Source organism: Mustelus asterias, chromosome X (assembly GCF_964213995.1).
Source record: "Mustelus asterias chromosome X, sMusAst1.hap1.1, whole genome shotgun sequence".
NCBI classification, from domain to species: domain Eukaryota; kingdom Metazoa; phylum Chordata; class Chondrichthyes; order Carcharhiniformes; family Triakidae; genus Mustelus; species Mustelus asterias.
Window position 1 is genome coordinate 11,541,623 of NC_135834.1, and position 20,690 is coordinate 11,562,312.

The following is a 20,690-nucleotide window of genomic DNA, read 5'->3' on the forward strand; positions in this document are numbered from 1 at the left end:
GAGAGTGCCAGAGGAACTGACAATCCCGGTTAAAAACAAAATAAAGTTTCCCTGATTGGCCCATCAATTGGCCCTTTAATCAGGGAGTTCGTATTCCAATAGGCCAACTTCAGTGGCCTGATTAAAGTCATTACAGGTACACAGTTCCCCGAGGATTGCAAGGCTGAAGGAGGTTACAGAAATGAGACCATGGAGATATTTGAACATGAGGGTGAGAATTTTAAAATCATGACTAATATGCCGGGAGCCAATATAGGTTGGCAAGCGCAGTGATAATGTAGGATATGAGTAGCAGGGTTTTGGGTAAAGGATGGGGAATCAGCCAGGAGAGCATTGGAATAATTGAGTCTGGAGGTAACAAAAGCAGATGGGCCAAGGGAGAAAGAGTTGAGTGATTAGGTTGGGTGGGAAAATCCGTTTAGTTGGAGGATGCAGAGGTTGCAAATTATCTGGTTCGCCATGACTGAGCCATGCAAGTCTTGTTAAAATTTGTTAGAATTTCATAAGGTACTTAAAATTATTTTTAAGTTATTTGTGCTGATGAGATATGATACCAAGCATACCTCATATTTAATTGATGTGAACACTGCTTGCTACTATGCCATGATACCTAAAAGCAGGAAGTAGAGTAGCTGAGCAGGGTTAAAATCTAGTGAGTGAAAATGAGTGTTCAGAGGGGCTAACTCTTTTACACAATCTATGGGTTCAGAGCTGCATTTGGAAACTAAAATTGGGGTGTGACATCACAGGAAAGTCGTAAGTTGATATGCTGATGGGTTTTGCTGCTTAGGGACTGAGTCTAAATAACTGGCAGATTAAAAATGATAAATTATTGAGCATTAACAGTAAGTAGCTGGCGAGTCATCTTTTATTAAGTAAGGTTTATCAGTACTAGTAAGGTGTGTTAAGTATCAGTCGAATTTATAAGTATTAGTAAGATTTATTAGTGGTTGTCAAGTTTATTATTGGCCAGGTTTATTACTTTTGGTAAGGTTCATTAGCAGTAACAAGGTTAACTAATAAAAAGACAAATGGCAGGGCTGCTTTGAGTTCCATAATGCATATCCTGTACTATGTGGGAATGCTTCCAGTGCCTGGAAAACCATTTGTGCAGCAAGTGTTGTTGGCTGCAACAGCTCGAGCTCTGAGCGTGAGCAGCAATTGGCGTTCACTGTGGTGCATCTGTGAGATTGAGAGCTTTGTGGATAGCATGTTTATAGATGTGATCACCCCTCAGCTTAAGAGTATACAAGGAGAGAGGGAATGGGTAAGCATCAGGTAGTCAAAAAGGAACAGGCAAGTAGTGTAGGAGTCCCCTGAGCACATCCTATTTTCCAACCAGTATTTAGTTCTGAAGAGTGATGAGATGAGAGCGATTACTCATTTGGGGAATGTAGCCAGAGCCAGGTCCATGGCATCACAGGTGACTCAGCTGTCCAAAGATGTGTAGGTTACGTGGATTAGCCATGGTAAATGCTAGTTTACAGGGATAGAGTGGGGGGCGGGGGGTTCCTACTGCATTGTAGGGATTCTATGATTTGATGGTGTATGTGGGGTACAAAGAAGACAGGAAGAGAAATAATGACACTTGATTTTACAGGGAATAGATAAGCATTTCTGCAGCTGCAGACCTGAATGCAGGATGTTGTGTTATCCCTCTGGTGCCAGGATCAAGATGACACTGGCTGCAGACCACCCTGAGGGGGGAGGATGAACGGCCAGCAGTCATGATCTACCAGTGACATAGGTGGAAGGGGATATCATCTTGCAGTCAGAATTTAGGGAGCTAGGTAGGAAACTGGCAAGCAGGACATCAAAAGTAGTAACTTCTGACTTACTCCCAGTACCATGCGCAAATTAAATATGAGGATAAAGCCAATGAATGCGTGGCTGGAGGGAGGGATTTAGATTCTTGGGACATTGGGGCTGGTTCAGGGTGATAGTACCTGTGCAGGCCAGATGGATTGCACCTAAATAGAGCTGGGACTGAGTTTCTTGTGGGGCATTTTGCTCATGCTTTTGGGTGGGTTTAAACTAACTGGCAGGGGGATGTGAACCAGGAGATAATATCAGGGAGGAATACTGATGTACGCAGAATACTGGGAGAGCTAAACAGCACTAGAGTAAGGAATAAGGTGGGGTCAGAGTAAGGGAGAAATGAATAAAGTCCAAATCAGGGTTACTGTGCATGTGTGTGAATGCATGGGGTGTCGTAAATAAGATTGGTGAGTTGCCGGTGCAGATGGCCACATGAAAATATAATGATGTGGCTATAAGAGAGACCAGGCTCAAAAAGAGCAGGACTGGGAGTTAAATATTCCTTGATACAAGGTTTCAGGAATGATAGGAAAGGAGGTATGCGGGTTGGCATATTTATTAACAAGAACATTAGAGTGCTGGAGAGAGAGGATGTCCCAGAGAGGTCAAGGACCAAATCTATTCAGCTGGAGCAAAGGAGCGAAGAAGATGCAATTACATTGCTAGTTGTAGTCTACGGGCCACCAACTAGTGGGAATGATGCAGAGCAGAAGTTTCCCAACCTTTTCAGTAACATAGCACACCCACTTTACGTTACATGGGAATCGCTCCCTCCCCGCCGGCAGGTTAGGTGGGAATCACGCATTCCGTTTTGGAGATTCAGAAGTCAACTTGGAAAGCTTTCAATTTCAGCAAGTAAACAAACCAACAAAAACTGATCTTTTCAACAGAAACTTGTGTACAAACAAACTGCCCAGTGGTGATTTTACTCTTAATGCAAGCCAAATCCCCAGAGCTCAAAGCAGCAAGTTGATTGCTTGGGAGATCTGCCATCCTTTGATACAATTTGAATCATTAGAATTCAGCAAAAGATCATCAGAAAATGAAGTGCAGAATGAACACACAATCACAGAATACTACAGTGTAGAAGAGGCCCTTCAGCCCATCGAGTCTGCACCGACGCATGAAATGCCCTGACCCCGCCCATCTAATCGCACTTGCCATCAATTGTCCCATAACCCTGAATGTTATGATGTGCCAAGTACTCATCTAGGTACTTTTCAAAGGATGTGAGGCATCCCACCTCCACCACTCTCCCAGGCAATGCATTCCAGACCATCACCACCCACTGAGAAAAAAGTTTTTCCCTAAACCTCCCACCCCTCACTTTTAACTTGTGTCCCTTCGTAACTGACCCTTCAACTAAGGGGAACAGCTGCTCCCTATCCACCCAGTCCATGCTCCTCATAATCTTGTACAGCTTGATCAGGTCGCCCTTCAGTCTTCTCTGCTCCAATGAAAACAACCCAAGCCCATCCAACCTCTCTTCATAACTTCACTGTTCCATCCCAGGCAGCATCCTGGTGAATCTCCTCTGCACCCCCTCCAGTGCGTTCACGTCCTTCCTATAATGTGGCGACCAGAACTGCACACAGTACTCCAGCACAATGTAAAGTTTGGATTTTTCAGTGCAGCAAGTACTTTAGGGACCAGTGGGTAAAAATATTCATCCTAATGACACAAAGAGGGAATATCAAAGCGTGTAACATATGACGGAAAAGTCAAAATTCATATTCGAAATTGATCCAGTGAATCTTAAATAATAAAAACCGAATTGCATAGAAAGAGTTGGGAAGTGAGCACCCAGCATTCTCTAACATTCATATGCAAATACGCACATTGGTACGGGGTCGTGCTGTGTTTCTCTAATGGGCTCTGGGTGTGAAATGTCTTTATTTTTGGAGTCCAAATTAACCAGCAAAGAATTGTAGACGATAATCCATTCTATTTTAAATAAATGAACTAACTTGAGTCTAAGAAGAAGGCGGAGTAAAATTATTGGATGGTTGTCTGTGCAGACTTTGTTTGCCTGAATATTTCCACATCCAAGTGATGAGACTGGGAATCAGATTGTTAAAAATAACAAATGTGTTTTTTGATTACTATTTATTTATTGTTCAGATATTAAAAATTATTCATTGTATAGAATAAGAGACCATTTTCAAAATGATCTGCATCCTACAAACAGACAAGGAAAGCTGGTCATATTTTATAATTGTGCACTTTGGGCTGCTTTTTGTCCAGTATAGGCTATTGTAGGGATACTGTTTAGGAGCCACAGGCTGATATGAAGGAAATATCTCCCCAATGGAAAACATGAACAGGCTGAGAGAGTGGGCAAAGAAGTGGCAGATGGAATACAATGTGGAAAAGTGTGAGGTTATGCACTTGGGAAGGAGGAACTATTTTCTAAATGGGGAAATGCTTAGGAAATCAGAAGCACAAAGGGACTTGGGAGTCCTTGTTCAAGCATCTCTTAAGGTTAACGTGCAGGTTCAGTCGCCAGTTAGGAAGGCAAATGCAATGTTAGCATTCGTGTCCAGAGGGCTAGAATAGGGATATACTTTTGAAGCTGTATAAGACTCTGGTCAGACCCCATTTGGAGTATTGTGAGCAGTTTTGGGCCCCGTATCTACGGAAGGATGTGCTGGCCTTGGAAAGGGTCCAGAGGAGGTTCACAAGAATGATCCCTGGAATAAAGACCTTGTCGTATGAGGAACGGTTGAGTACTCTGGGTCTGTACTCGTTGGAGTTTAGAAGAATGAGGGGGGATCTTATTGAAACTTACAGGATACAGTGAGGCCTAGGCAGAGTGGACGTGGAGAGGATGTTTCCACTGGTAGGAAAAACTAGAACCAGAGGACACAACCTCAGGCTAATGGGACGATCCTTTAAAACAGAGATGAGGAGGAATTTCTTCAGCCAGAGAGTGGTTAATCTGTGGAACTCTTTGCTGCAGAAGGCTGTGGAGGCCAGGTCATTGAGTATCTTTGAGACAGAGATAGATAGGTTCTTGATTAATAAGGGGATCAGGAGTTATGGGGAAAAGGCAGGAGAATGGGGATGAGAAAAATATCAGCCATGATAAAATGGCGCAGCAGACTCGATGGGCCGAATGGCCTAATTCTGTTCCTATGCCTTGTCTTATCAAACCTACAAAACCACCCAAGGTTTTGATCATAGTATTCCAGTCCACAGGACTTGGAGAGATGTTCACACGATTCTTAATAAACATGTCAAAATCACAATGCATTGGTTCACTCCAGTTTCGTCGCAGGTCAGGCTCATCCCATGTATACCACAGATCTCGCTCTTGCTGTGACCGGTTCAGTAGTTTTGGGTAGTCCACCAAATCCCATTCTGTTGTTGGGATATGGCTCATAATCTTCCACCCTCCTATTATACTTTTTTGCTGTTCTCTCGCTTTCCTCTTGCATTCTGGGATATGGACCTGGCAGCCACGTCCTTAGAAATGCTGGAGGCAGCCCTGACGCAGGCTGAAATCCTTTCTGGCTGCAGGCTCTTCCATAAGCCCCTGCTCAAGGAGAAAAGCTAACAGTCTCTCAGCGCCATATCTTTTTTAAATGACTCGGAACGTGTTTTGTTGGGCTGGGGAGTAGGGTGGGGAAATTGGATTAAATTTGTGGATTATATTCCAAAATGGATCTCCCTCATCTATAGTTGATTTTCTATTTAAAGACAGGGCTTAGAGTAATGAAATGTTCTCCTGGTGTTTGATCTAAGGGACGGAATAGGTAACCATTGAGCTTGTTCTTCGCATTCAACAGACCAATCATAGCGAGGATACTTTTTCCAACATTTTTTCTTATTGGCACATTTTGTATTTTGAAAATGTTATTTGAAAGTTGATTGGATAAATGTGATGGTACTGCTAAGACCTGAGACAAAATTTGAAAACCACTCATGGAGGAATAAATTTGCAAGGGAATTATAGAGTAGTTATAATTATCCGAATGTAGACTGGGATGTAGTAGTATAAAGGGCAAAGAGAGATAAGAATTCCTGTAGTATATTCAGAGAAAGCCAACTTCAGTGGGGTAAAAATGGATCTGACCCAGATAAATTAGAATTGTAGATTGGAAGGAAAAACTGCAGCCAGACAAAGGGCTGCTTTTGAAGAGAGAACTCTGGCACAGTAAAGATATATTGCCATGAAGGGAAAGGTAGGGTAAGAAATCCAGAGCTCCCTGGATGACAAAATAACATTTGTGCCACACAAGTGCCAGGCAATGACCATCTCCATCAAAAAAGATCAACCATTACCCCATGACATTGTGGCATTACCATTGCTGAAACCCCCACATTCAACATCCTGGGGTTACCGTTGACCAAAAACTGAACTAGACCAGCTATTTAAATACAGTGGCTACAGGAGCAGGTCAGAGAGCAGGAATCCTGCAGCGAATAACTCCCCTCCTGATTTCCCCAAAGCCTGTCTGCAATCTTTTTTTATTATTCATTTGTGGGGCATGGGCGTCGCTGGCTTGCCAGCATTTATTGCCCATCCCTAGTTGCCCAAGGACAGTTAAGGGTCAACCATATTGTTGTGGCTCTGGAGTCACAGGTAGGCCAGACTGGGTAAGGACAGCAGAATTCCTTCCCTAAAAGACATTAGTGAACCAGATGGGTTTTTCCAACAATCGACAATGATTTCATGGTCATCAGTAGATTCTTAATTCCACTATAAAATGGAACCCCAGAGTCTTCTATAGACACAGACATAGTTAAAGGTTGGTAAAAGGGGGAAATAGGGTCAATTAGGGACCATAAAGATGATCTGAGGCAGAGGATATAGTTGACGGATTAAATGAGTACTTTGCATCTTCCTTTACTAAGGAAGATGATGCTACTCATGCCATTGTGAAAAAGGAGACAATACAGCACTTGGGCATTGGATAGGCTGCTTGTATTTACAAGCTGATAAGACACCAGGGCTGGATGAGAGGCATCCAAGGATACTGAGGGAAGTGAGAATGGAAATTGTGGAGGTACTGGCCATAATTTTCCATTCCTCAAACTTGGGGCTGGTGCCAGAGGACTGGACAATTGTTCAGAAAAGTGTATAAAGATAGGCCCTACAACTACTGGATAGTCAGTTTAACTTTGGTAGTGGGAAACTTCTGGAAACAATAATTTGGGACAAAATTAATAGTCACATGGACAAATGTGGGCTAATTTAAGGAAAGTCAGCACGGATTTCTTTTGGGAAAATTTTGTTTAACTAACTTGCTGGAGTTTTTAATTTGAAGAGATGACAGAGGGTTGATGAGGATCATGCTGTTAATGTGGTGTACATGGACTTCCAAAAGGCATTTGGTACAGTGCCGCACAACAGACTTGAGAAAAGTTATAGCTCATGGAATAAAAGGGACAGTAGCACATTGATACGGAATTGGCTGAGTGATAGGAAATGGAAAGTAGTCGTTGATAATGTTCATTGGGTTGGAGAAAAGTTTGTAGTGGAGTTCCCACAGGGGTTAGTGTTGGGACCCTTGCTTTTCCTGATATATATTATTAATAACTTGGATCTTAATGTTCACAATTTCAGAATATGCGGATGATATGAAACTTAGAAGCTTGGAATTGTGAGGAGGGTAGTGTAGAACTTCAAAAGGACTTGTCTGAAAAGGACAAATGTCCTGGGTTATGGGGAGAAGACGGGAGAATGGCCCTAAGTGAATGCTCATTCGGAGAGCTGGTGCAGACATGATGGGCTGAATGGCGGTATGCGCTCTGATAATAGGTGATAGATACGAAAATATCGTTTATTACATTTAAATTAAATGGGAGGAGTTTGTTGACAATAACAATTATTTGGGACGAGTGTTTTATTTTTGCTTCCAATCTGAAGATTTTCATTCGATTTTAGAAATGAATATAAAATTGCTTCTAGAAATGGGAACTGCAGTTGAGTTACAGATTTGAGCAACCGTTTCCAATCAATCCTTTTGTTTCATTGGTACGAGCTGCTTTTGTGTCCCTAGCATTTTAGTCCATCGACATGTGTTCTACTTTTCGGTTTCACTTTTCACGACGTGTATGTGTAGGTTTCTGTGTTACTTTTGTTTTTACATGTTTGGTCTAGCAGCTAGTAGAATAGGTCTTCCTCGAAAGTGTAGCTTGATGTGTTTAAATAATTTCAGGATGCGCCTGAGAACCTTCCCAATTCTAGTTTGAAACGGATGGGATTTCTTGTAGGAACTGGACGTTTAATTTTATTATTTTCGCTATGTGTATCTGCAAGTTCTGTTATTAAACTAAACAATTAAGCTGATCATTATAGACATCCACATTTTTTAAAAAAATAAATATTTGTGTTTTGTTCGAATCTAAGCCTAAACTGGAACTGGTGTTTGGGGGTTACTGTTTCCAACCGGAACGGAAGTGATGACGTTTCCGTTGCTCCGGTGGATGTTTTTGGTTCTCTTCACTTTTCCTTTTTTCGGTTTCTTTATTTTCTATCGGTTTTGGTCGAGTTGGCTATTTCTTTAATTTTTCCCCTTCCCATTTGGATTTTGTTCGATGTTTGTGACTACTTTGTAACAGGAAGCAGTGAGGCCGAAGCCGGAGATAGCGAGGAGTGGCCGGGGCCCGAGCAGGAGCCTGCTGCCCGAGGCCAATGTCGGTCATAAAGCTTTCTGTACGAGGAATGGGATCAGCCATGCAGTGGGGAATTTCCGCCGGGATCTGTGAAGTGTGGGAGGTACAGGGCAAGCAATAAGGTATTTTTTTCATTGGCATAAATTGCAGCCCGCCAAATCTGCAATATGTTAAATGTAAGTCAATATAGATCATTAAAAAAACCTATGTTTGGAGAATCGAGCTCGGAACGCTGCCATCTAGTCAATGAAGTCAAATTTTCATGTTGTAAATTCTGAGAATAAAACTATGTACTTTAAAGCTGTAATTTGAATCAGAAGAAGGTAGGACAATCATGAGCAGCTCGAGAGTTTTAATTATTTCATGTCGGCCTTCACAAACCCAAATAAGATCGGGTCAGTTACTTGTGTGACCTTTTGTTTCAGTTAGTACAATTTGAATGTGTTAGGTTTTAGAAATGATTACCGTATTTAACTTATATATTCAAAGATAGTTTCACACGACGGATTTTGCACGGAAGTGCAGGAGTGTATTGTGAGTGGTCTGCAAAGTGGGCATCTTTTTGTGGCGGCAAAAGCTGTGTCGTGTGCGTGAGCGAGGAGTTTTTGTGTGTGGGGACGGTACAATGTTGCACGCTGTGCAGTGTTCAGTGACGTGAACTGCTGTTTTTCTCGTTCAGTAAAATTTAATTTTGCAAGAATTAGCTTAACTTCAGCCTTCGGTTAGAAATTAGGTGATTCGTGCAAATGGAGCTTATGTAGGATTAAAAGATACAGAAGTGTGATTTTACTTGCATTTTTCTCTAAACAATATCGAAAGAAGACAGCTTGTGTTGCATGTGAAAATATTTCAGCATTTAAAGGGCAATTCTTGGTTTACTCTTTCTTGAAGTAGTAATATATGCACGTCATTCAAAATAGTTACCCTGTCCTTGCGTTTACAGTGGTGTTTGAATTTAATTTCAGATGTTGCATGACGTTTTCACTTGCATGTAAACAGATTTCAGTTGCTTTCTGAAGCTGAATTGTAGGTACAGTTGTATGCATATGCACAAGATACTTGGGTTTTCTTTCGCCATTAAGTAGATTTTGCTTAGTATGTGGACTTTTAATATAGATTAAAGAAAAGAGGAGATCTGGTGATATTTTGGCTGTGCTTTTTCTGTCAGCATCATAGCTTATGGTATGATTAAAATGTAAAATTGCAACAATTCCCATTATTTGCAACGGACTGTTAAACTTAATATTTATGTCAAGGGCAGTGATGATGTAATGCAAAAGTGCATAGGCACCACATGTTTGCCTTTTCTGAAAATGGAGCACACACCATAATGAAGAGAGAGCTTATATTTATGTTTATTATCTAATTCTAGTGCCATACAAGACTGCATATTGGGTAACGACAATCTACTCAGTTAAAATTTTCAGGATTCTACTTATTAGCGTATACGGTCACTTTGATCTTTTGTATGTTTGTGTCTTTTACCGAAACTGGTACTTGCAAAAGATATGAACAGAAAAAATGAATTCATTTATTTTGCCTCATAGTAAATGATTGTGGATTCAGCAATTAAAATTATTACACGTTTAGTAATGTCTCCAAAGTAAATTCTAATCATTTTTGGTGAACTGATGATGGAATAATAGGAGTTCATCTGGTTGTTTAAAAATTCTGTAATGTGCACTTGGTATGAAGAATTCAGCAATTTGAGTGGAGTTGTCCTAATTGAACTGGGTTCTCTCAGAAGGGTAGTTGCAGACTAAATTTCTGTTTTCTCCCTGCCCTGTGGGGGTGAGCAGTGTATTTGTCTACAAGAATGAAGATGTTGCTGCAAAGACAGTATGTGCATTTTCAACAAAGATAGGGTTCAGGGGCAAGAACCCTGCTTAGCCCCCCTTTATCCCTGTATCTGCCATGAAACTCATTTACTCATTGAGTTGTCAGGGTTGACCAGTTTGTTTTCACTTTATTTTTTAAGAATGCATCTGAATCGCTCTTGGAAGGGCTAGCTTTCAATTGAATCAAGCTACTGTTAGAACTGCCTCACTTCTACCCGTGGAGAGAAGTGTATGTGGTTACAATTGTGATACTAAGAGGTTTTGGGTAAATATGGAGAAACAGGATGCATATTGAACAATATAGAAGTTACAGAATTCAGCTGGTTTCTGTCAGTTTTATGCTCCACATAAGCCTGCTTCCATCTAACCCCATAGTCATTCCCATAACCTTTTATTTTTCTCCCTCATTTACTTGCCGAGCTTCACCTTAAATGTATCTGCTATTTGCCGCACTACTCCTTGTGGGTAGCAAGTTCACATTCTAACCACTTTCTGGGTCAAAAAAAAGTTTCTTTTGAATTTTTTGTTGGGTTTATTAGTGACTATCTTATAATTTATGACTGCTAATTTTGAACTCCCCACAAGTGGAAATGTCATGTAAGTGTGTGTGTGTGTATAAATGTTTTGTACAAGTTTCAGGGAAAGATTTTAAAACTATTCCCCAATTTCATATTTTGAATAGTTTTTAAAGGCATAGAATCGGTACAGTGCAGAAGGAGGCCATTCAGCCCATCGAATCTGCACCAACTCTCTGACAGAGCATCTTACCTAGGCCCCATCCCTGTAACCCCATGCATTTGCCCCACTAATCCCCCTTACCTACGCATCTTTAGACACTAAAGGGCAATTTAGCATGGCCAATCCACCTAACCTGCACATCTTTGGACTGCGGGAGCACCCGGAGGAAATCCGCACAGACATGGAGAATATGCAAACGCCACAGTCACCCAAGGCTGGAATCAAACCCAGATCCCTGGCGCCATGAGGCAGCAGTGCTAACCACTGTGCCAACACGCTGCAGACCATGTCTGCCCTTTTCATAGAATCATAGACTCCTACAGTGCAGAAGGAGGCTATTTGGCTCATTGAGTCTGCACTGACACCAATCCCATCCTATCCTCATAACCCCATCTATTTACCCTGTTAATCCCCCTGACACTAAGGATAATTTAGTTTGGTCAATCAACCTAACCTGCACATCTTTTCTAAAGGGTTTTGAAAATGATATCCCAATTAAGTACCATTTCTTTTTTTTTCGTTCATAAAGGTGAGTCTAAGTGTAGCTATATTAAATGTTTTTGCCTTTGTGAATCTGATGTCAGCATCAAGCACTCCTAGGTCAGCCCCCAAACAGTCCCAGCTATGCTGGTATGATATTTACATTAACTGTACCAAACATCCTTGTGACCTTTGAGTGAGACTGCAAGATGGTGTCGGATCATGGAAAACTTCTTGTATGGACTTATGCCTGGTATAATTCTCCCTAAATTCATTTAACATAGCTTACAGCTAGCAGAGAGAGGAGACTTTGAACGAGTCATTCTGGAGTGAATTTGAACTGAAATCCCAAACATGCAACACTTGTCTAAATGTTTTGTATCATACTAGATCCCTAATGGAAAATTATTTTATGTATCATAGAAATCATAGAAACCCTACAGTACAGAAAGAGGCCATTCGGCCCATCGAGTCTGCACCGACCACAATCCCACCCAGGCCCCACCCCCACATCCCTACATATTTTACCCACTAATCCCTCTAACCTATGCATCTCAGGACACCAAGGGCAATTTTTAGCATGGCCAATCAACCTAACCTGCACATCTTTGGACTGTGGGAGGAAACCAGAGCACCCGGAGGAAACCCACGCAGACATGAGGAGAATGTGCAAACTCCACACAGACAGTGACCCAAGCCGGGAATCGAACCCAGGTCCCTGGAGCTGTGAAGCAGCAGTGCTAACCACTGTGCTACTGTGCCGCAGATAGCAGATACATGTATAGAATACTTGTGATTTGATTTCTTGCAAACATCACAATTTTTCAAGTGTGCACGTTATGATTCAGAGTGGAGTTGAAAATCGGGAGAGAATTGGGAAGCTTTTTAGTTGTGCTACCCAAATGCTTATTTTTAATTGTAAACTGCTAATTAGCAGACAAAGGCTTTAGTACTTTAGGCAGAGACAGTGCACTTCCCTGAACTGTTATGCTGAAGATGTTTTGTACTAGTTTCAGTCAAAGATAATTCTCAAACCGTTCCTCAATTTCATGAATCGCAATTGCTGTCTGTTAAATTTTGCTGTAATCAATTTTAGTTTTGTGCAGTATGATAAGAAACAGGCCTGCAAATCTTATGTTTTGACTGTTGATAGTGAAGCAAATTGTAAATTGCATATAAATAACCTGCAATGAGAGAGAATTTCCTACTTACTGTTTAGTCACATTTTAAATGCAGGGATAAAACACATATTTAAGGTTTAACTGCAAATAGTGAACAGGAGAAATAGCCATTCTGTGCAAGTTTGATTAAATTATTTGGACTTGTCTGTTTTTGATGAACCAATTGATTTCTATTTTCCTCACCAAAATGTACCCATTAATATTTTGACAATCAAAAGTCGTCTTTTCTGGATTTTTATCATACTTTGCCCTCTTTTATCAGAGAAAGTAAGTTACATTGCAACACACTTGAAAAAAGCTGTTTGCTGAGCATTATATATCACTTGGCCATTTTCCTATTTATAACCTTGACACACGAAGCAGCGCCATCTACCACATCCACAAGAAGAGCCAGCTTATATCGTGTAGAACTGCTTTGAGGTTATATGTGTGTTGAATCATGTCTTGAGCTGAAATGACTCTGGAGCTTCCCTGGGAGGTTTGTACAAACCAGAAATGTGGAAATTGCAGCCTTTGAGAACTTTGCAGCAATTTTTGAACTCGGGAGAAGTGACACAATGGACCAACCAGGAGGACCGAATGCATTAAAAATGTGAGAAGTGTCCTAAGATCCTGTACTTTGGTAATTTTTAATGGTATTAATAATCTTTGTACTGTTAGTGGCAAAAATAAACTACTAGATCTCCTAATGTAATTCCTGCTCTTCAGAATCAAGTAATATTGCATTTCGTTTGCTTGAAAAAGTTATCCTGAACTGTGAACCTTTCCTGGTAATGGTTGTGATGTATAAAAGGACAGTTTTTAAATAGACAGTATTGGACCAGCTATTGGCTAACTACGTCAGCTCCTTACTATGATGCTCTGTATCACAACATTTTGGAATGCATGTGTGCAGTTCAGAAAGATGACAAGTATAGATGAATGGAGCCACTTGACACATTTAGCTCACCCTACCTTAAAGGTCAAAGGTCCCTATCCATCATAGCATCTAACTGATTTCAAGTTATTGCTTCACTCTCTTACTTGGAAGACTAGTCCAGTTATTGATCATTCCATGAGGTGCTTCCTGACATCACTCTATTGTTTGTTTACCAGTTTGTATTTATTTCCCCTTGTCCTGCTTTCGTGGTTTAGAACGACAGCTCATGCTCTGATGTTTGAGATCAACCTTGTGGCTGTTCTGTACCATCACTTGGACTTTAATATTTTCCTTGGAGTAGGCAATTTAGCCACTCGAGCCTGCTCTGCCATTTAATAAGATCATGGCTGATCTAATCTCAACCTCAACTCCACTTAGCTGCACGATCACCATAGACCTTCAAACCATTACTAATTAAAAATCTGTCCACCTTTTCCTTAAGTCCTGGCATCCACCCCACTCTGGGGTAGTGAATTTCACAGACTCATGGCCCTTTGAGAGAAGTAATTTCTCTTCTGTTTTAAAATCTGCCACCCCTTATCCTAAAAATATGACCTCCTGTTCTAGATTGCCCTATAAGAGGAAACATCCTCTCCATGTCTGCTTTGTCATTCCCCCTTATCATGTACTCATCAATTAGATCGCCCCTTATTCAACTCCAAGGAGTATCGGCCTAAACTGCCCAATATCTCTTCGTATGATAAACCTCTCATCTCGTGAATCAATCCAGTGAACCTCCTCTCAGCCGCCTCCAATGCAACTACGTTTCTCCAAGAGGACCAAAGCTGTACACAATATTCTAAGTGTGGTCTCAATGCTTTGTACAGTAGCAGCAACATTCACTGTTTTTATATTCTATTCCTTTAGCAGTAAATGTCAAGATTCCTTTTGCCTTCCTTAGTACCTGCTGTACCTGCATACTAGTTTTCTGCAATTCATGCACGAGGACACCCAGATTCTTCTGCACTGAAGCACTCTGAAGTTTCTCTCAATTTAGATAATTTGCCTTTGGACTTTTCCAACCAAAATGGATAGCCTCTCACTTTTCCACGTTAAACTCCATCTGCCAAATTTTTCCCCATTAACTTAACCTATCCATATTTGTAAATTTCTTATTTCATTATCGCAACTTACTATCTCGCCTATTTTAGAGTCATCTGCAAATTTGGCTCTGGTACCTACTATCCCTGCATCCAAGTCATTAATATAGATTGTAAATAGTTAGGGCCCCAAGGACCGAACCCTGTGGCACCCCACTAGTTACATCTTGCCAACCGGAAAAAAATCCCATTTATCCCAACTCTCTGCTTTTTTTGGTTAGCCTATCCTCTATCCAAACCAATCAACTGCCTGAATCTCATGTGAACTAAGTTGTGTATTAAGCTTTTGTGTGGCACCTTATCAAATGCCTTCTGGAAGTCCAGATGTACACCATTATCCACCTTGCTTGTTACGTCTTCGAAGAATTCTAGCAAATTAGACAAACGTGATCTACCCTTCATGAAACCATGCTGACTCTGATGGATTGCACTTTGAGTTTCTAAATGTCCTGTTATTACTTCCTTTATAATGAATTCTAACAATTTTCCAACGACAGATGTTAATTGGCTTATAACTTCCTACATTTTGCTTCCCTCCCTTTTTGAATAAGGGTATTGTATTAGCATTTTCCCGATCCACCAGAACCATTCCTACATCCAGGGAATTTTGAAATATTGTAGCCAATGGATCCACCATCTCCAACGCCACTTCCTTTAAGATCCTAGGATATCGGCCATCAGGCCCTGGGTACTTGCCTGCCTTCAATCCTAATAGTTCATTCAGTACTTTTTCCCTCGCGATAGTTCTAAGTTCCTCCCTTTCTATAACCTCTGCATTTTCTGTTACTATTGGGATGGTACTTGTGTCCTCCATTATGAAAACTGAGGCAAAATATTGATTTAGTGTCCCAGCCATTTCTGCATTCCCCACTATTAACTCACCTGCCTCAACTTCCATCTTTGTGTTATGAACTAACTGCAGTAGTTAATAGGTGGCATGACCAGACTACTGTGGAGTTCAACATGACAACCGTGGACTTGTACTGGTGTAGCACTGGAATTGGTTTAGGGTAGTGAGACTGCCACTGAAGCACAGGTTGGGGCACTTGTCAATTATATGCACCATGGTTTGCACTGGGCTGAGTCACGGTGTCCCCAACAGAAGAGATTGTTGTGGCAGGGTCTGACTCCAGTGCAAAACCTGGTTAGCTTGACCCATTCGCTGCTCGGGACGTCAAAGCCTGGGGTTTCTAATGTGAGACCATCAACCAGGTGCTGATTCTGGGCTGTGTTGTTGATGATGTGCCAAAATCCGCAGCAGAACTGCCTGATTTGGGCAGGTTGGTCCAGATTGGTGGCCTTGAGATGAGGTGTTTGCTGGGTGGGTGGGTGATGTTTTCTATCAGTGTCAAGTCTGGATTTTTGTCTACTCTTTCTGGCAATCATGCTGTGCAGGCTTCATGGCAATGTTGCAGAGCACTGGTAGCCAATTTGCGTTTGTTGACCGGATTACTCCCGCGATGTTCCTCATCTCTTTCAGCTGGACATCACCAGTTTGCAGTGCATAGAGTTCTTCCAGACAGAAGTGCAGTACTCAGCTACTCAGGAACAGAGAACCAAAGAAGTGGTTCTGAAAGTTCTGATGTTTGCTTCCCAAGAGACTCCTGCTAGTTTGCTTAGCTGAGACTTTCTGGAGGTGTGGCTTGAAGGTCAATGTGCTGTCTAAAGAGAGGTCAAGTTTTTGGTGACTACTTGCATTGTCAAGGTGGTGGACACATGATGCAGTTTTGGCAGCACTTGGTTTGATGCACCAGTTTTGACAATAGAGTTTTTACGAAGGCAGAAGCATTAATGGCAGGTGAAGGCAAAGGGGAGGAGTTGGTCTCTAGGTTAATAAATGTACATTTTTACAAATTGTTATATCATTTCTGAGCTCTTGTAGATGTAGATCACATTGGTGAACGAAGGCATATAAACTGAACAGATACCCTTTATTGTGTAATGTTACTGTCACGTAACATGTGAAATATTGGTTGAAAACTGAAATGACAAGATACCAAACCCAGTTATTTTCCATTTCTTCACTTTTCTACCATTTTGGGATGTTTGCACACATTCTCCAAGTAGGAAGGTTGAATTACCCTATTTTGTGGCTCATAATAGTCTATTTTCTGTTCAGTACTTTTTAAATGGCAACTTATTGCCATATGTTTGCTATTTTTCAAACTGGAGGCCTGTGACCAGTGCTGTGCCTCAGGGATTGGTGCTGGGTCCACTGTTATTTATCATTTATGTTAATGATTTGGATGAAAATTTTGGAGGCATGGTTAGTCAGTTTGCAGATGACGCCAAGATTGGTGGCATAGTGGACAGTGAAAAAGGTTAACTAGGATTGCAGTGGGATTTTGATCAATTGGGCCAGTGGGCTGATGAATGGCAGATGGAGTTTAATATAGATAAATGTGAGGTGAAGCATTTTGGTAGATTGAACCAGGGCAGGACTTAAATCAGTTAATGGTAGGGCATTGGGGAGAGGATCTGAGGGTACAGGTTCATAGCTCTTTGAAAGTGGAATCACAGGTGGACAGAGTGGTGAAAAAGGCACTTGGCATGCTTGTTTCATTGCTCAGAACATTGAATGCAGGAGTTGGGATGTCTTGTTGAAGTTGTACAAGACATTGGTAAGGCCACACTTGGAATACTGTGTACAGTTCTGGTCACCCTATTATAGAAAGGATATTATTAAACTAGAAAGGGTGCAGAAAAGATTTACTAGGATGTTACCGGGACTTTGAGTTACAGGGAGAGGCTGGACAGATTGGGACGTTTTTTCCCCCGAGAGCATACGAGACTTAGGGGTGATCTTAGAGGTCTATAAAATAATGAGGGGCATAGATAAAATAGATAGTCTGTATCTTTTCCCAGAGGTAGGGGAGTCTAAAACTAGAGGGCATAGGTTTAAGGTAAGAGGGGAAAGAGACAAAAGGGTCCAGAGGGGCAATTTTTTCACACAGGGTGGTGAGTGTCTGGAACAAGCTGCCAGAGGTAGCAGTAGAGGCGGGTACAATTTTGTCTTTTAAAAAGCTTTTAGACAGTTGCATGGGTAAGATAGGTATGGAGGGATATGGGCCAAATGCGGGCAATTGGAACTAGCTTAATGGTTAAAAACTGGGTGGCATGGCTAAGTTGGGCCAAAGGGCCTGCTTCCATGCTGTAAATCTCTATGGTCTATTGACAGCCAATTGAATAGTGATTGCTTATAAAGTGGGTAGATAATGGAGTGTGTTATTAATATGGACTAGCAAAAAGCAGTTGATGTTCCACACGAGCCTTAAAAGTGCAAGCACATAGAATTAGTGGCAACCTATTGCTGAGTAGGGAATTAGTTGCATAGGCCTCGTCATGTATTCACTTGCATCTAGTGGATTAAGGGTAAAATAAAAACAAAGTGCTGGAAAAGCTCAGCAGGTTGAACAGCATCTGCAGAGAGAAATAGAGTTAAATAGAGTTTGTGTGACTCTTCAGATTAAAGGTGATTAAATTATTTCATCTGTTGTGAGAGTCAGGAATGTGCATGATAGGCTGAGTGGAGGGAAGGGGTGGAACACCTTAAAATTAGAGGTAGGCTGTTCAGTTAACTCTGCTTCACACAAGGGATAGTGGAAATTTGGACTTCTCTTCCCCAGAATCATAGAATCCCTACAATGCAGAAGGAGGCCATTTGGCCCATCTACACCGACCACAATTCCACCTTGGCCCTATCCTCGTAACCCCATGTATTTACCTTGCTAATCCCCCTGGCACTAAGGGACAATTTATCATGGTCAATCAACCTATCCTGCGCATCTTTGGACTATGGGAGGAAACCCACGCAGGCATGGGGAGAACATGCAAACGCCACATAGTCACCCAAAGCTGGTATTAGACCTGGGACCCTGGCACTGAGGCAGCAGTGCTAACCACTGTGCCACCCAAATGTGGCTGAGGCTTGGTCAATTGAGTATTTCAAAACTGAAATTGATATAAGGGTATGACGGGATCTGGAACCCAAGTGGATAAGTCGAGTCAAGATACATATTAGCCATTAAATGGCGGAACAGACACGAGAGTCGATTTTCTTCTCATTTAATATGTGTAATTTGCAAGTATTCACCACCGAGCCAGGGACAAGTTACTTTCCTGCACATGCAAGGTGAGAAATAAAACATCTTGCCAACTTGTCTGTCACATTAGCGGGCTTCTGTCTCCATCTCAAGTCCATTACTGCTAATTTACTTTTAATTTTTGTAGCTGATTTGTTGCGACATTTGCAATTCCTCTCCATGCCACCAATCGACTCTATAGTAATTGGAAGTAACTTCCCGAGGCAGCTTGATGGAGTCAGATTAACCATGATCTAATTGAATGCTGGAACAGGCTCGAGGGGCCTAATCGCCGAATACTGTCCCTATGTATTGTGTTGAAACTAAATTTGTGTTTAAAAAAGAAATCGGGTTTTTACTTGAGAAGTTATTGGATTACAGTATTTGGCTACTTCCAGGCTTGTTTGTTTTTTAAATATTGCTCGATGTGGAGTACATTTGGTTGGTCTGAAAGTTATCAAGGCGGCACAGTGGTTAGCACTGTTGCCTCACTGCGCCAGGGACTTGGGTTTGATTCCAGCCTTGAGTGACTGTGTGGAGTTTGCACATTCTCTTCGTGTCTGCGTGGGTTTCCTCCGGGTGCTCTGGTTTCCTCCCACAGTCCAAAAATGTGTAGGTTAGATGGATTGGCGGGGTAAATGTGTGGGGTTATGGGGATAGGGCAGGGGGTTGGGGTGGGACTGGGTAAGATGTTCTGTTGGAGAGTCAGTGCTGTCTTGATGGGCCGAATGGCCGCCTCCTGCATTGTGGGGATTCTGAGATATGAAGCCTTACTTTGAGAGATGGAATGAACTTCACTCTCCCATCTTCAAAAAGAAAATTGCTAACATTGTATGCTCTCAAAACATGCCATATGTTTCAATGCAAAACTGTCTCCAATTTATTTTTCAGGTGTTTCAGTAAGGGGTGTGGGTTCTGGAAAAAGAGTGCAGCATGGATGGAATGGAATCGAGCAATGAGGATAATTGCTCAAGTGCCACAGGTATGGCTCATTGTTGATGTCATGTGTTTGCATGTGCTCCTCCTGTACTAAACCTGTCTGTATTTCAGGCTTGTTAATGAAAAGCTGACCACTTGGGAGCAGCATCAATATTAAAATATAGTATTGCAATTTATCTGTTGTCAGCTGTTGACATTCTACCTTTTCACCACTATCTCTAACTCCACAGCGACCTCTGCAATCAGGCTGTGACTATCTAACATTCAGTTACATATTGCATCTTTGGATATTTACACTAGAAGGTTTTCTTATATGGAGATGCAGGCCCCAGCAACCCGATCCCAACACCAGGAAATCTCTGTTAACTTAGTGTGTTTTTATCATCCAATTTACAAAAGGCACTCCTATTGTACAAACGTGCAGCATTAAACTGATCCATGAAATGTGTTTCACTGCAACTTGCGTGACAGTTCAGTGGTAAATTGAGTTTCCAGCCCACCTAATTGCCATTGGCATCAGACTGACTCTTGATTGTGAGAAAGTCTGGGTAATGCAGACCCATGCAATTCAGTATCCTTTTGAAGATGCACTGAAACAATAGCCATGAAAGATTATCTTTGTGGCCAATCATTTCTGATAGAAAATGGTGTTTGCTGACCCGCATACAGCTGCATGTTATAGTAGGCTTCAAAGACATTTCTCAGCCAGTTTATGTTCAATTGAAGGGTCAAACTCAATACATAAATTGATCAACAGCTAAGTAGATCTAGGTACAGGAAATGCTTCTTGGCAATGTTTTGAAATGATCTTTTGCATGCACAATCATCATGTGTTCTCTGCAGCTTGAGAAAGTCAGATTTGCCTTCAGTTGAAAATTGGGAAGACTGGGGCCCTCGTTTTGGGTTCCTGCACCTCACTCCCATGCCTCGCCATAAACTTTGTCCTTCACCACAACTGTTGGTGAGGTTGAATC

The 20,690-nt window shown here is 41.6% G+C and overlaps 1 protein-coding gene and 1 pseudogene across 12 annotated transcripts in view; one reads left to right on the forward strand and one right to left on the reverse strand.

The window, feature by feature from the left end:
• The window catches only part of kmt2d (lysine (K)-specific methyltransferase 2D), a 219,505-nt gene that overhangs the window by 34,161 nt on the left and 164,654 nt on the right, over positions 1–20,690 (forward strand). For 9 of the 12 annotated variants that reach the window (XM_078201292.1, XM_078201290.1, XM_078201295.1 and 6 more), the window contains one exon: positions 19,669–19,759. In XM_078201292.1, coding sequence (XP_078057418.1) covers positions 19,711–19,759 — 49 coding nt within the window. In that variant the 5' untranslated portion in view covers positions 19,669–19,710. Of the gene's footprint in view, positions 1–8,214; positions 8,562–16,175; positions 16,332–19,668; positions 19,760–20,690 lie in introns of those variants that run through there. The other 3 variants (XM_078201291.1, XM_078201298.1, XM_078201293.1) reach the window with 2 other exon arrangements.
• LOC144481877 (NADH dehydrogenase [ubiquinone] 1 beta subcomplex subunit 8, mitochondrial-like) lies at positions 4,021–5,391 on the reverse strand (annotated as a pseudogene).